Here is a 16,642-nt window from a genome sequence, read left to right as displayed (position 1 = left end):
CACCCCTCCCATCTCCCGCTCCCTCTCCCATTCCATTCACATCAAGATTCATTTTCAATTATCTTTATATACAGAAGATCGATTTAGTATATATTAAGTAAAGATTTCATCAGTTTGCACCCACACAGAAACACAAATTTAAAATACTGTTTCAGTACTAGTTATAGCATTACTTCACATTGGACAACACATTAAGGACAGATCCCACATGAGAAGTAAGTACACAGTGACTCCTGTTGTTGACTTAACAATTTGACACTCTTGTTTATGGCATCAGTAATCTCCCTAGTCTCTAGTCATGAGTTTCTAAGGCTATGGAAACCTCTTGAGTTCACTGTTTGTTTTGTTGTTGTGGAGTTTCTTGATCTCATTGTAGATTCTGGTTATTAATCCTTTAAAAGTATTCTGGCATCTAAAAAGTGATACATTCAACCTCTTGAAAAAGTAAAAAATGTGAGCGTATACCACTTGTAAATATTTATTTCTTAAATAAATAATTGTTAAAAATAATGAATACTCTAATATGAAAACCCACTGAATATGGCCAAAGATGTATCTTCCTAAGCTTAAAAATTTCATGATTCAAAGAAAAAATGAATCAATATATGTGTGTTGAGACACTTCTAAAAGCAAAAAATGCACAAGGATACATATAATATGTTAACAGATAAAGTAAGTGAGCTAGAAAACCACTTGTTGACTTTAGACTTTTCCACATGGAATAAATAAGGGCAACATCATAGTTTGTATTGTAATTTATGTAGCTTATGTATATACAAGGAAAGGATTTAATAAATCATCTCCTTTGTTTGGTACTGTTTGCTTCAGTGCCTTTAACAGGATGTTATGTAGCTTGTTTGATAAAGATTTACTATATTCTGGGCTACTGAGGTGGAAAAAATACATTGATGGTTTTGACTATCAGCATCCTGATAACAACTTAAGAAATGTGCTGCTGTAACTGATACTGTCTTTATGGTGGCTTTGAGACTAGAATTTTTGGGCATTCATATTCAATTTGTAATTCCATTTAAAAGCATTAATGCCAAAGTATACGATTGTTTCATGAGTAATACAATCTAAATTCCTTTAAAGATTTTTGTGTGACCCAGCATATCAATGTTTATATTTCTTTTTGGAAGAGAATGTGAGTAGTTGGTAATTTGTCTTCCAGTTCACATGTGTGCACATGTTAAAGAACCATACAATTAGAAAGGTGTTATAAATAGCATATGGCAAAAAAGACAAACCTACTCATGTTTCCAAGATTTTATAGCCTGTGCCCAATGGAGATTTGCTACTCTTTAATTTTGCTTTTTGGGCTAACCAGCTGACGCCCAGTTGAAAAGACTTATGTTCTTATGAGGCCACAAAAGCCTTAATGTTCATTCTGCAGCAACCTCAGATTTTGGAGAACGCTGTGTACCATCAGCAGCTTCAGTCTCCACCCTCCAATGCTAAGGCTCATCTATCAAACTTGAGACTGAGAGTGAGGGAGAGGAAGCTTCCAGATAAACATACAGCAGCGCCTAAACAGCTAATCACTCTAGGCTTCCGCTTCCAGGCCCTATAATTAGAAGTCCTTCTTTTCCTTGTATTCCCAGATGACGCAAATGCTTTTTGTGGCTTGGCACCTCATTTGGGGCGTGGGTTTAGTTTATGGCCAGGCCGGAGTCTGGTTTAGTCTTCTGATGCTGCATAAATAGTTCACAAGCCACAGTCTGCTCTGTGTGAGTTTTTCCTTTTATGTATATGTGCTTTTTAACTTGTTTTGTATGTATAAGAAGAAAAAAAGCTTACTATTTCCTCAGCAGAGTGTGTACAAAGTAGGAAATGGTGAATTAAGAGAAGGTATGTGATTATGTAGTCCTACACTAACCACTTCTTCCTTATCCTTGGTGCTTTTTTACATTTTTCCTATGATTTTTCATGAAAAATGTAAACTTATTGGTGGATTAGAGAAGCCATACATGAGCTTCAGAGCAAAGAAAATAACCAAGGTTAAAATAAGACAAAAAGGGTTAATTCATGATGAACTCATAATTGTGTATGTGGGTAAAAGAACTAACTTTTAGGAAGCTTGATATAAACATATCCACAGTTATACTTGGCTGTTTAACTCCTACTCAGTAATAGAAGAAATAAGTAATTACTGAGGACATTGAAGACCAAAAGAAAACACACTAACTTGAATTGATATTTTAACACATTCCAGGTGTGCAAGTATGTATGGAGCAGTTTTCAAGGTATCATATTCTGAATCTAAAACAAACTTTAAAAACTTAGAAGTAATTTCTTGTCAAAATGAAATGACACTAGGGATACTCTCAGAAAGATACCCACTTATTTCAAAACTAAATAATATTCCTTTTCCTAACCTATGAATAAAAGAGGAAGTTTCTTGAAAACATTTAGAACTAAATGTAAATGAAAATGAAAATATAAAAATCTGTGGAATTCACCTAAATCAGCTTAGAGGGAAGTTTTTGCCAATGTATGCTTACCTTGGAACATCTTAAGAAATTTGAGTAAAGGGGGGTCGGCACCATGGCTCATTTGGTTAATCCTCCAGCTATGGAACCGGCATCTCATATGGGCCCAGGTTCTAATCCCGGTTGCTCCTCTTCCAGGCCAGCTCTCTGCTATGGCCCGGGAGGGCAGTGGAGGATGGCCCAAGTGCTTGGGCCCTGCACTCGCATGGGAGACCAGGAGGAAGCACCTTGCTCCTGGCTTCGGATAGGTGCAGTGCCGGCCGTAGTGGCCATTTTGGGGGTGAACCAATGGAAGGAAGACCTTTCTCTCCCTCCCTCCCTCCCTCCCTCCCTCTCTCTAACTTTACCTGTCAAATAAAAAAAAAAAAAAGAAATTTGAGTAAAGGAAGAGCAAATAAAAGGGAGAATAAAGGAAATAATAAATTCAGTAGCTCAAATAAATGAAATTGAGAAAGAGATTTTTCCTATCTTTCCAAAATAGAGTACCTGGGAAAGATTTGTGGTGGGGAGGGGGGAACACAAATTACTAATATCCTATAGTAAAAAATGGACATCACTGAAAAGCCTATAGAAAGAATCCACTAGGCTGAAGCTGGGAGTCAGGAACTTAGTCCAGATCTCCTGTGTTAGTGGCAAGAAACCCAGTGATCTGAGGCAACACATTGTCTCCCAGGATCTGTGTTAGTAGTGAGCTGGAGGCAGGTGCTCTGATGTTTGACACAGGTGTCATTTTTAAAAAGATTTATTTATTTATTTCAAAAGCAGAGTTAGAGGGGGAGAGACAGAGATCTATGTCCTCTGATTCATTCCCCAAGTGACTGCTATGGCCAGGATTGGGCCAGGCTAAGAGCAAAGAACTTCATCTGGGTCTCCTCCATGGTAAAAGTATTGTATAAAATTATCTTCAACATATATTCTAGAAAGGGCGCATGCATATAGTGAAGCTCATACTTAAAGATAATGCTTTTGGGGCTGGTGCTGTGGCATAGTAGGCTAAACTTCTGCCTGTGGTGCTGGCATTCCACGTGGCCGCTGGTCCAGGATCTGGCTGCAACACTTCCAGCTCCTGTTAACATGCCTGAGAAAGCAGCAGAAGATGATGCAAGTGTTTGGGCCCCCACACCCATGTGGGAGACCTGGAAGAAGCTCCTGGCTTCAGATGGGCCCAGCTCTGGCCATTGTGGCCATTTGGGGAGTGAACCAGCATTTGGAAGACCTCTCTGTCTCTCCCTTTCTCTATCTGAACCTTTGCTTTTCAAATAAATAAATAAATCTTTAAAAAGAGAGAGAGAGAGAATGCTTTTATTCAAGACATGAAACAAAGCATGACTATCTCTTCTGTCCAGTCCTGGTTCCCTCAGCAAATGCACCAATTCCAGGAGGAAACAGTGTGTAGGCTGAAAGAGAGAAATTCAGCTGTTATCTTCCAAAATATTCATGTACTCTACACACACACGAACAAAAAATCACCACCACCACAACCAAAACCTAGAATTTGTAAAATACACAGAGCCACTTCTATCTGTATATAGTAAGGAGGAAATGTTAGCATGTCAGGGCACACATTTGGTGTAGTGGCTCTGATGCTACTTGGGAAAGCTAAATCCCATGTCAGAGTGCCTGGATTCGAGTCCCCACTCTTTCCTGTCCAGCTTCTTGCAGTGCATTCAGCAGTAGGTGATGACTCAGATAATTGGGTCCCTGCCACCCTGCATGGGATTCTCAGATTGTCATTTTCACATTCTTTATTCTTAAAAGTAATTGTGGGGGACTGATGCTGTGGCATAGTGGGTAAAGCCTCCGCCTGCAATGCCTGCATCCCATATGAGCACCGGTTAAGTCCTGGGTGCTCCATTTTCAATCCATCTCCCTGCTATGGGCTGGGGAAGCAGTAGAAGATGGCCTAAGTTCTTTGGCCCCTGCAACCTCGTGGGACACCCAGAAGCTCCTGGCTCCTGGCTTCGGATCAATGTAACTCTGGCTGTTGTGGCCCATTGGAAAGTGAACTAGCGGATGGAAGATCTCTCTCTCTCTCTCTTTCCGCCCCCCCCCCCCCCCAGCGCCTCTGCCTCTTATACTTTGCTAGTTTTCTGATACAGCATTAAGTTAGTTATTCACAGCAAAAGTGTATTTTAATTTTTTATTTGGAAAATTTTTAATATCTTATAATTTATTCCTTTGTTTTTTTTTAACTTTTATTTAGTAAGTATGAATTTCCAAAGTACAGTTTATGGATTACAATGGCTCCCCCGACCCCATAACTTCCCTCCCACTCGCACCCCTCCCCTTTCCCGCCCCTTTGTTAATATTGTAAATAGCTTTTAAAAAGATTTCTTCTGTATACATAATCATTTTTGTTTTTACCCTTTGTTTTTCTGTGTTGCAGGAATGCTTCTAGTCACAACAGATACCCTGGGCCATGACTTTCATGTCTTCCAAATTCTAACTCACCCATGGTCCTCATCACAAAGTGCTGTCCACCATCTGTACACGCTTCATAGGGGAGAGACTGAAGCCAAAGTAAGTTGTTTACATTGTCAGGAGGTGATTTCATTTTGTGATATGACGTCTAGTCTAGCTGGTCATTTGCCTCACACTGGACCTTGATGTTAACATTAGTGAGAAAATGTGAGAAATGCTTTCTGTGATGTAGTGGGTTAGATAAAACTGAGAAACAGTATCCCATTTTGACCCAATAAGTAAACACGCATTAGATAAAAGCCTTACTGTTGAAACATTCAGTGAAGTTTTTGAAATAGTAATTGTGTTTATGATTCTTTTCACTCTAATCCATTTTTTTGTCCCAGATAAGACCTTTGTCATTTATTTGTTCTTTCTAGATCTTTTTGAGCATTTTGAATCTGTATAGATAAATACACATATACATACATACACATGCGTATATAAGAACATTTATTCACAAATATTCAAAAACAAGTTTTTCTTTTGCATGTTTAGTTTCTTAGTGGATAGTAAAGTATGGATAAGCTGGGGAAAGTTTAAGGTGTCTGTTGAGAACCACATACGTGTATTTTAATAGGAAAATAGGAGTTTGTGTGTCAGGGCAAGTGTTAAAGATTAAAAGAGAGGCTTTAGAAATATCATCTGAGAACAAATTGTGGATCCTCTTTCACACAAACCAAAGATAAAATGATAGTTTTCATTAAAACGTGAGAATTCTTTTAAAGACTTGTTTTACTTATTTGAAAGTCAAAGTTACAGATAGAGAGGGAAAGAGACAGAGAGATCTTCCATTCACTGGTTCACTCCCTAATGGGCTGCAGCAGCTGGAGCTGGGCCACACCAAAGCCAGAAGTCAGGAGATTCTTCTGGGTCTCCCCCGTGAGTGTAGGGGACCAAGCACTTGGGCCATCTTCTGCTGCTTTCCCAGGAACATTAACAGGGAGCAGGATTGAACGTGGAGCAGCTGAGACTCGAACTGGCACCCATATGGAATGCCAGCATTGCACACTGCGGCTTTAATTACTATACCACAATGCTGGCCCCAAAAGGTGAGATTTTTTACACTTGACATATTAAATGATGATAAAGAATATTAAAGTCTATTTTTCAGTCATACAAAAGTGTTGTAAGTAATTTTAGTAGTTTGCTTTAAAATATTCTAGCAGTAGAGGAAGGGTGGTTAGATGATAGAACAAATAGACTAGAAGGATAAATATTCTGTTTATGAGAAACTTGAGATACATTTCAACTCAGTACAATGTGTGAACTTTGAGCTAGAATTTGAGTCAATTCTATGAAGTATAAATGACATTTTGAGACATTTATGTTTTTTTCAAGAATTTTATCTGATAAAGATATAATCTCATTGAAGTGATATACTATCTCTAATTTGCATTAAAATATTCAGTCAAGACAAAGGAAATAATGAGATAGGTTCAGCAACATTTTCTTTTTTTTTTTTTTTAAGATTTTATTTATTTGAGAGGTAGAGTTATGGACAGTGAGAGAGAGAGAGAGAGAGAGAGAGAGAGACAAAAAAAGATCTTTCATCTGCTGGTTCACTCCCCAAATGACCACAACGGCCAGAGCTTAGTTGCTCTGAAACAAGGAGCCAGGAGCTTCTTGTGGATCTCCCACACAGGTGCAGGACCCCAAGCACTTGGGCCATCTTCCACTGCTTTCCCAGGCCATAGCAGAGAGCTGGATCAGAAGTGGAGCAACCTGGACTAGAACCAGCAGCCATATGGGATGCCAGTGCCGCAGGCGCAAGATTAACCTGCACCACAGGGCTGGCCCCAACATTTTCAAAGTGTTAATAATTATCAAAGTTGGGTGTTATCAATGCAGGTGTTTCATTGTTGACTTCTCTATACTTTTTTCTATGTTTATAAATTTTGCTAAATAGAAGTAAAAATCAAACAACACCCTTTACCAACATTGTATTGTTTTACTTACTTTAGCATCATATTGCCATTTGTTTTCCTTTTGCAAAAACTTTCCTAGCTATTTTGTAACTATTGATTTACACAGAATCCTGTGGAGACTTATTTAGAATGTATTGAAATTATATTTTAATATAGTTAGAATAGATATCTTCCCATTATATAAGTATTCCACCTAGGAGTCACTATGTTTTAAAATTAATCATCATTGTGGTTTGGTATAACTGTTGATTGTTTTGTATCTATTTGCTGTCTTTATGCGTTGGGACACTTTTTTTTTGTTATGAAATAGTTTTTTAGTAAGTTTTCTTGGATTTTCTAAATAGAATATTTTTTTTGAAAATCACAGTAATTTTTGACTTTTGAGTTTAATTTTTCCAACTTACTGCATTTACTCAGAATCTGTACAACTTTGTGCATCTATTGCCTTTTATTTTTCTTTTCTTTTTTCTTTCTTTTTTTTTTTTTTACAGGCAGATTGGATAGTGAGAGAGAGAGACAGAGAGAAAGGTCTTCCTTTTTGCCGTTGGTTCACCCTCCAATGGCCGCTGCGGCCGGCGCATCTCGCTGATCTGAAGCCAGGAGCCAGGTGCTTCTCCTGGTCTCCCATGGGGTGCAGGGCCCAAGCACTTGGGCCATCCTCCACTGCCTTCCCGGGCCATAGCAGAGAGCTGGCCTGGAAGAGGGGCAACCAGGATAGAATCCAGTGCCCCAACCGGGACTAGAACCCAGTGTGCCGGTGCCGCAAGGCGGAGGATTAGCCTGTTAAGCCACGGCACCGGCAGCCTTTTGTTTTTCAATACCTTCTTTCTTTTTTTCTTCAGTATTTTTTTTTATTTTACTATAAATACCTAAGAACATTTGGAAGTAACTTTTAGATAATCCTGAAGTAATGGAGCAAAACATGCATGTTACCTTTTAATCTCTGTACCTCCAGTTGCTTTTTTTTTTTTTTAAATAAAACTGCTATTTAATAAATATAAATTTTAGAAGTACAACTTTTGCATTATGGTGTTTCTCCCTGCCATAACCACCCTCTCACTCGCAAACCATCCTATCTCCTACTCCCTCTCCCACCCCATTCTTCATTAAGATTTATTTTTAATTACCTTTATATACAGAAGATCACCAGTTGCTTTTTTTATTGAAATTTGTTTTGTCTTCTTCAGATCTCATTGAGTATTTACCTAGATTACTTTGTTCTTAATAAGGTAGTACTATTTTATCTTTTCTTAAAAATAGATTTATTTATTTATTTGAAAGACCAAAGTTACAGGTGGAGAGATCTTCCATCTATTGGCTCATTCCCCAAATGGCTGCAACCGTGAGGGCTGGGCCAGGCTAAATCAAGAGCCAGGAGCTTCTTCCAGATCACTCACATGGGTTGCAGGGGCCCACACAATTGGGACATCTGCTACTGCTTTTACAGGCTGTTAGCAGGGAGCTGGATGGGAAGTGGTGTGGTCAGGATACAAACCTGCACCTATATGGGATGCTGGCATTGCCAGTGCTGGCTTAACCCCCTACGCCACAATGCTGATCCCAATTATCTTCTCTTTATCAATTATACTGTACTCTAGAAGGACTATAGTTTATAAAAAACAAGAAACAAAACAAAACAAAAACCCAAGTAATTTCCCTTAACATTTCTGATTTGAGTTCCTAACATGGACAGATTATTTTGTAGTGCTTCATATTTATGAGCTTAGGTTTTCTATTAGTACCTATGGGAAAACACAGTTGACTTTTTGATAGGATCTTGGAATTTTCTTTGCCATGTTTTTTTTTTTTGGGGGGGGGAGGATTTATCAGCTTTAATTAAAATGAATAAATCTTGAATCTGTATTCTCTGTATTTTTCTTTTTATATACCTGTTGCCACTTTTTGTGATAGGCTGCAAACATGAAAATGGTTTTACATGTTTTTCTTCATCTGTATTATTTTGTCCTGCAATTGAATCTTAGTTTTTTAAAATTTATAAGTACATGAAGCATAAAATATGCCCGTTTAACCATTTTAACTGTACAGTTCAGTGATATTAATTATATTCATATTGTTGTGGAATCATCCCCACTGTCTGAGCATTTGATCCATGCTATCCATTCCTGGGTGAGATAGTTACTGGAGAATGAACTTCCAGCCAGTAATGCAGTTTTGTTCCCCCTCTATCACTGTGCCTTTTAAATAAGTCAGTCAGTCTTTTAAAAAATTGATGGTAAGGGGCCGGTGCTGTGGCTCTCACTTGGTTAATCCTCCACCTGCGTTGCCGGCATCCCATTTGGGTGCCGGGTTCTAGTCCCGGTTGCTCCTCTTCCAGTGCAGCTCTCTGCTGTGGCCCGGGAAGGCAATGGAGGATGGCCCAAGTGCTTGGGCCCTAGCCCATGAGGGAGACCAGTAGGAAGCACCTGGCTCCTGGCTTCGGATCAGCATAGTGCTGGCCGTAGCAGCCATTTGGGGAGTGAACCAACGGAAGGAAGACCTTTCTCTCTGTCTCTCTCTCTCACTGTATAATTCTGTCAAATAAATAAAATTTAAAAAAATTTGATGGTGAGTTTGGCTTCAAATAGTAAAGATTGCCTTCTGTTTTTCACTTTGTGTATAATAGTGAATAAATTACAGGAGGCACTCAACAGATTATTACAAATTGGCTTTGTGAGAGATGATTTTGCCCAATTGTAGGCTACTGTAAGTGAGCATGTTTAAGGTGAGCAAGGCTAAGCTGTGGTGTTTGGTAGGTTAGATGTATTACATGCATTTTCAGCTTACAGTAGAATAATCGGGACATAACCCCAGTGTAAATCAAGGAGCAGCTGTACATTGTAGATTGTCTGTTCTGTGCCTCATGGTCTCAAGGCCGGCTGGGATCTGAGCTCAGGATTGCTGCCTGCATATAGAGTGTGCAATTATTTATTATATCTCCTTTTTTTTGTTTGTTTTATAAAATATTTCATACTTTGTATATTTCTGTTGAGCTAAATGAAACTGATTCTTCTGTTAAGATTTCTGAAAGAAGCATATTTGTTGGATCATGACTTATGTATTTAAAATATTAACTTGAGAATAGAAGTGGGGTCTTCCATCTGCTGGTTTTCTCCCCAAAAGGCCACAATGGCTGGAGCTACCCTGGTCCAGAACCAAGAGCCAGGAGCTTCTTCCAGGTCTCCCACGTGGGTACTGGGACCCAAGCACTTGCACCTTTCTCCAGTGCTTTCCTAGGTGCATCAGCAGGGAGCTGAATCAGAAGTGAACAGCTGGGATTTAAACTGGAGCCCATATTGGGTGCTGGTTCTGTCCTGGTTGCTCCTCTTCCAGTCCAGCACTCTGCTGTGGCCTGGGAAGGCAGTGGAGGATGGCCCAAGTGCTTGGGCCTCTGCACCGGCATGGGAGACCAGGAAGAAGCACCTAGCTCCTGGCTTCAGATCGGTGTAGCGCCGGCTGTAGCGGCCATTTGGGGAGTGAACCAATGGAAGGAAGACCTTTCTCTCTGTCTCTTTCACTGTCTAACTCTATCTGTTAAAAAAAAAAAAAAAGAAAAGAAAAGAAAACAAAAACAAAAACAAACTGGAACCCATATGGGATGTTGGCACCAGAGGTGGTGGCTTTACCTGCTACGCTACAGTGCCAGCCCCTATCTCAGCACTTTTCAAAAAACTTTTATTTATTTATGTTGGTTATTTGAATGTTAGAGGTGGCGGTGGTGGTGGCCAGCTGGTTAAGCCCCTGCTTAGGATGCCTGCTTCCCGGGTGAGTACCAGTTTGAGTCTCTTCTGCTCTGTGTTTGCGTTCGGCCTTCCTGTTCATGCACATGAGAGAGAATGGGTGATGACCCAAGGACTTTGGTTCTTCCCACCCATCTGAAAGATCTGTGTGGAGTTCCGATACCTGGATTTGGCCTGGCTAACTCCGGCTATTGTGGGCATTTAGAGGTGAACCAGTGGTGGAAGATCTATTTCTGTCTCTCTGTCTCTCTGTTATTCTGCTTTTCAAATAAATAAATTAATATTTTAGAAGAAAAAATGAGAGCTTATCTTTCATCCACTGATTCACTCACCAAATGTCCACGATTCTGTCCATGCCAGAGTTGGGTCAGAAGCTGGGAACTCTGTTGGGGTCTTTTCCACATGGGTGGCAGGGCCCAGCAACGTGAGCCATCACATACTGCCTCCCAGGGTGTGTTCTAGTGATAAGTTTGCATAGCTGAGGCACTCTGGTACAGGATGAAGACACACCAAGCTGTTTCTTAAACACTGAGTCAAATGCCTTTCCCTAACTCAGCATGTTTAAGAATTACAGGCCGTTCATTTTGTAGAATGTGCCTCACTTTTTGTCAGAGTTTCCTCATTCTATGCCACAACCCTGGGGCTTGTTTTTATTGTTTAAGATTGCTTTAACTTTTCAGGGTCTCTCGTGTTTCCATATGAATTTTAAGGTCATTTTTTTCTGTATCTGAGAATGTCCTTGGTCTTTTGATTGGCATCACATTAAATTTGTAAATTATTTCAGGTAGTATGGACAGTTTGATGATTCTTTTAATACATGCACATGGAAAATCTTACCAATTTATTCGGTCTTCTTCTGTTTCTTTCCTTAATTTTTTAATAAAGTGATTGCCATATATTTTTTTAAACATTTATTTTATTTGAAAGGCAAAGATACAGAGAGGCTGAGGCAGAGAAAGAGAGCGAGAGAGGTCTTCCATCCCCTGGTTCACTCCCCAGATGGCTTCAATGGCCAGAGCTGCACTGATCCAAAGCCGAGAGCCAGGAACTTCTTCTGGGTCTCCCACACTGGTGCAGGGGACCAAGGACTTAGGCCATCTTCCACTGCTTTCCCAGGCCCTAGCAGAGAGCAGAATTAGAACTGGAGCAGTCGAGACTCGAACCAGCATCTGATTGGGATGCCAGCACTGTGGGCGATGGTTTTACCCACTGCACCATACCGCCGACCCCTCCTTAATGTTTTGTAATTTTCCTCATAGAGATCTTTTGCTTCCGTGGTTAAACTTATACCAAGGTATCTAAAATTTTTATAGCTATTGTGAATGAGATTCATCATACGAGTTCTTTCTCAGCTATGACATTGTTTACAAGAGGATTAGCCAAGAGAGCCATGGCGCCGGCCAGCCACAGGTTTAATCCACTACACCACAGCACTGGATTCTCTGATTTCTTAATGTAGGCACTCATTACTAAAAACTTTCCTCTTATCACTGCTTTTGCTATATCCAATAAATTTTGATATGTCATGTTGTCATCTTCATTAGTTCATAGGAATTTTTTGATTTCCCTTTTGATTTCTTTGGACCCATTGGTCATTAATGAACATGTTATCCCCAGGTATTGACATATTTTCTAGAGTTTCTTGTGTTGTGAATTGCCAGCTTCATTCCATTGCAGTCAGAAGAGACACATTAATATTTCAGTATTCTGAACAGGTTTTATTTCTTAAGTTTAAAACCCTGTACCATCTTTTCTAGTACTGATGTGCTATGCCTCATCTATATCCTTTTAGAATTTGAATATTTAAAGCACTTAATATACCTACGCACTTACCACCTTTCCATAGGCTTATTTGCCTTATGATTTATCCATATGTCTGTTCTGGAAACTGGAATCTTGTTTAAACCGTCCTGGTATCTCTCATCCTTAGAATAGTGCCTCACACATAATAGGTACAAAGGTTTGCTACTAGCAGTGGTATTTCTCATTAACAAATAGTAAAAACGTATAGAAAATTATTTTGCTCTAGGGCACATTCTTTAATGTTGGAGATTGGGAACTTCTGAATAACAAAACAACAAGATTTAAGAACATCCAAATTAATTTTTATAAGTCTACTGAAAATTATTTTAAGTGATATAGGAAATCATATACATGAAATCACGTATTTATGGCACATGGTCAATGTAGCTATATTTGAGTACTGTAAAATCATGTTATTTTGAAGTCTTCTAAGAACTCTGTGTGTACTTTAATCAGACAAAGAAAAAAAAATCAAATATGTGGATCTGATTATGTTGAATTAAGTTGTTTTGTGGTCTGTGACATGGGGTATCCCGGCATCTGACAGTAATTTTCCTCGTATAGCACACATGCAGTAAGAGAAGTTGTCCTTGTATTTGATAGTAAGTGGAAACCTCACAAGTATTTTGTAAATTTACTTCTGAATTAGCTTAGGGGACTCCAGTCATTCTTGGATTTATCATACTAATTTAGGTAAATGACAAACTTGCTTTTGAAGCATCTGATAAACAGGTGAGTGGTAATTTTATCATATTAGGACAGTCCTACTAAATAGTATGATTAATGTCTTTGTCATTCAAAAAAAGAACTTGCTTTTTTTTTCTTTTTTTTTGAAAGGATTTACTTACTTGAAAGCCAGAGTAACAGAGACAGAGAGATACAGAGAGAGAGATATTCCATCTTCTGATTCACTTCCCAGATGGCTGCAATGACCAGGACTGGCTCAAGTTGAAGTCAGGAGATGATTATTACAGTCTCCATGTGGGTGCAGGGGCCCAAGCAGGGCCTCTTTGCCCCCAAATACTAGTTTTTTGGAGATTCAGTAAACAAAAGAGTATTGGTCAAAATGTTCATGGAAAATGGAATTAAAAGATGGGGTTGTCTTGTTGCCAAAAGAAAACATATTGAAATCTATTCATAGTTTTTTGGCATCAAGATAAACTTTTTTTTTTTTTAAAGATTTTCTTATTTACTTGAAAGAGTTATGCAGAGAGAGGAGAGGCAGAGAGAGAGAGAGAGAGAGAGAGAGAGAGAGAGAGAGGTCTTCCATCCGCTGGTTCACTCTCCAGATGGCCACCACGGCTGGAGCTGTGCCAATCCGAAGCCAGGAGCCAGGAGCCTCCTCCAGGTCTCCCATGTGGGTCCAGGGGCCCAAGGACTTGGGCCATCCTCCACTGCCTTTCCAGGCCACAACAGAGAGCTGGATCGGAAGAGGAGCAGCTGGGACTTGAACCGGCGCTCACGTGGGATGCCGGCACCCCAGACCAGGGTGTTAACCCGCTACATCATAGCGCCAGCCCCTAAACTTATTTTTTAGTTCCAGTTTTTCACAGCCTTCTTGAAATACCCTTGTATACTAAAATTCTTTCCATCTTAAATTAATTTTTTTTTTCAAATTGAGAAAATCAAAGGGAAGGGAGAGAGAAACCCTCCATCTACTGATTACCTGCCAAATTCCTGCAACAGCCAGGACTTGCCCAGGCCAAAGCTGTGTGCCAGGACCTCAATCCATGTCTTCCATGGAGGTAGCAGTAACCAGTTACTTGAATCATCATTTGCTTCCTCCCAAGTTCTGCATTTTTATGAAACTGGAATTCAGAGCTAAAGGCAATAATTGAACACAGGTACTCCAGTGTGCAATCCAAACATCTTAACTCTCATCTTAAATGTTGGACTAAATGCTCATGTCAGTGACGTTTCAGTGATTTTTGGGTGTTCTCTGAGTGACGTAGACTATCACCAGTATCCAAATTCAGAACTTTTCTCAACCCTTAAAAGCAAATCCCTGGTCTATTAGCAGTCTGCATTTCTGTTTCCCAATTTGATACAGTAGGGTGCAGTTTAATAACCATACTCCCAAGGATTAGCTAATTTTTTTTCCAATCTTCAGATTACTCATTAGTGAGATGAGACCAATACCTATTTCATAGTTTATTGAGAGAATATCAGAAAGACTGTATAAGGATCTTTCCAAAAACTTCATGGAAGATGTAAATAAAAGATAGTTTTATTTTGGTACAAAAGATTTTGAAGATCTTCTCTAGTTTTTTTTTTTTCATTATATAAATTTTCCATGGGTTTTGAAGATACCTCATATGTAACATGATTAGCAAAGCACCTGATAGAGGATACACCAAATAGAGTCAACATTAGGATCTCTATTTTTGGCTAGTGTAGAGTAAAAGGCACTGGGTTTACCAGTCTGCTAAGACAACCAAACAATTAAGAGTGGTTTTTTAGACACTGTACATTAGTCATTGAAGGAGATGACCCTTGAGGAATGATAAATAAATGAGTAAAAGCCTATGATTCTTCCAGCTCACTGCCTTGGAAGTTTCTAGTCCATGGCACATGAGAGTGAACCGAACTGGAACCAGATGGTCTCTGAGTTGATGAGATGTTGCTAAGATTCCAAGGATACTGAAAGTATAGATTCTGTGGCCAGAGTATCAAGGAGATGAGAACTGCAAACAGAGAATCAGAGATCTACAAATGACCTTTTAGAACATGGAAAGAACCACCAGCAAAACAGAGAGGAAAAAGTAAAATTATCTTTATTCATGATGACATAGTTATCCATGCAGAAAATCTAAGGGATTCTATGACACAATAAAAACTAATAAATTTTTTTTGACATTGTTACAGGATATTTGCTCTTTGTACCAAAATCAAGTGGACTTTTAGATACTAGAAAGAGTCAATATTGATAGCTTTAAAGGTATTTAAAATTATAAAATGCTGACTTTTTAATTTGTTAGACTTATTCTGTAAAAGCTGGAAAGTGTTGCCATAAGTAAGTAAAAGCTAAATAAATGGAAAGTTAAACCATTTTCTTGTCTTAGCTTATTACTTAATATCATTCCAATTTCAGTTCTTACCAAATTGATCTGTAGATTTTTGTAATAGCCATCAAAATCACAGCAGAATATTCTTGTGGAAGTTAACATGCTAATTCTGAATTTTGAATGAAAATACATAGGACTTAACATGGACAAAATAAAAAAGGAAAGCCGGGCTGACACTGTGGTAGATTAGGTTAAGCATCCACCTGCGATGCTGGCATCCCATATGGGGGCTGGTTTGATTCCTGGCTGCTCCACTTCCAATCCAGCTCCTTGCTGATGTTGGAAAGTGGAAGATGGCCCAAGTGCTTGGGCCCCTGCACCTGCGTGGGAGACCCGGAAGAAGCTCCAGGCTCCTAGCTTGGGATTGGATCCGAGCTCCAGCTTTTGCAGCCATTTGGGGAGTGAACCAGCAGGTGGAAAACCTTTCTCTCTGTCTCTCCCTCTCTCTGTAACTCTGCCTCTCAGGTAAATAAATAAATAAATCTTTTTTAAAAAAAGAAAGGGGCAAATTTTCATGTTGTCACTGCCTGATACCAAGACTTAAAAAGCTACAATAATCACTAGAAGTCCAAGAATGTTCCTGTACATGTAAGCAGTGATTTTCAGCAAAGGTACAAAGATGCAAAGTGGCGAAGGTAATTTTTTAAACTAATAACTCAAATTTGGGCATAGATTTAAATGTAGAACATGTAACTATAAGTATTTCATAGGAAAATGTGGGAGAAACCTTTGTCACTTTTCACAGGTTTTTAAAATGTGACATAAATAGCAAATTCCATTATGAAAAAATTGATAAATTTAAGTTCATTGAAATTAAATATATCTGTTCTTTGCAAGAAACCATAAAGAGGATGAAGAGATAGAGTGGTATTGTATCCAGAATGCCTTTAAAAACTCTTCAAAAGTCAGCAATTAGAGGAACCTGAATTCTCATATTTCATATTGATGCTGTTGAGGGCATAAAATGGTGTAGCTACTCTGGAAAATAGTTTGGCATTTCCTTAGAATCTTAATATACACTTAATATAGAATCCAGCATTCTCAGCCTTGGGCACATTGTCCATAATATGGAATTATTATCATTTAGTATAATGTCCAAAATTACTAAATATTTCTTTTGTGTGGTTCCAATAACAAATAACGAATTAACTTGGGAG

The 16,642-nt window shown here is 39.0% G+C and overlaps 1 protein-coding gene across 6 annotated transcripts in view; it reads left to right on the top strand.

The window, feature by feature from the left end:
* BCAS3 (BCAS3 microtubule associated cell migration factor) overlaps positions 1-16,642 on the top strand; it is a 602,204-nt gene that overhangs the window by 194,058 nt on the left and 391,504 nt on the right. For all 6 annotated transcript variants that reach the window (XM_062215515.1, XM_062215514.1, XM_062215517.1 and 3 more), the window contains exon 14: positions 4,879-5,012. In XM_062215515.1, coding sequence (XP_062071499.1) covers positions 4,879-5,012 — 134 coding nt within the window. The remainder of the gene's footprint in view (positions 1-4,878; positions 5,013-16,642) is intronic.

Source organism: Lepus europaeus, chromosome 18 (assembly GCF_033115175.1).
Source record: "Lepus europaeus isolate LE1 chromosome 18, mLepTim1.pri, whole genome shotgun sequence".
Lineage (NCBI taxonomy): Eukaryota > Metazoa > Chordata > Mammalia > Lagomorpha > Leporidae > Lepus > Lepus europaeus.
The sequence above is the reverse complement of the archived record's forward strand: the minus strand, read 5'-3'. Positions and strand labels throughout refer to the sequence as shown.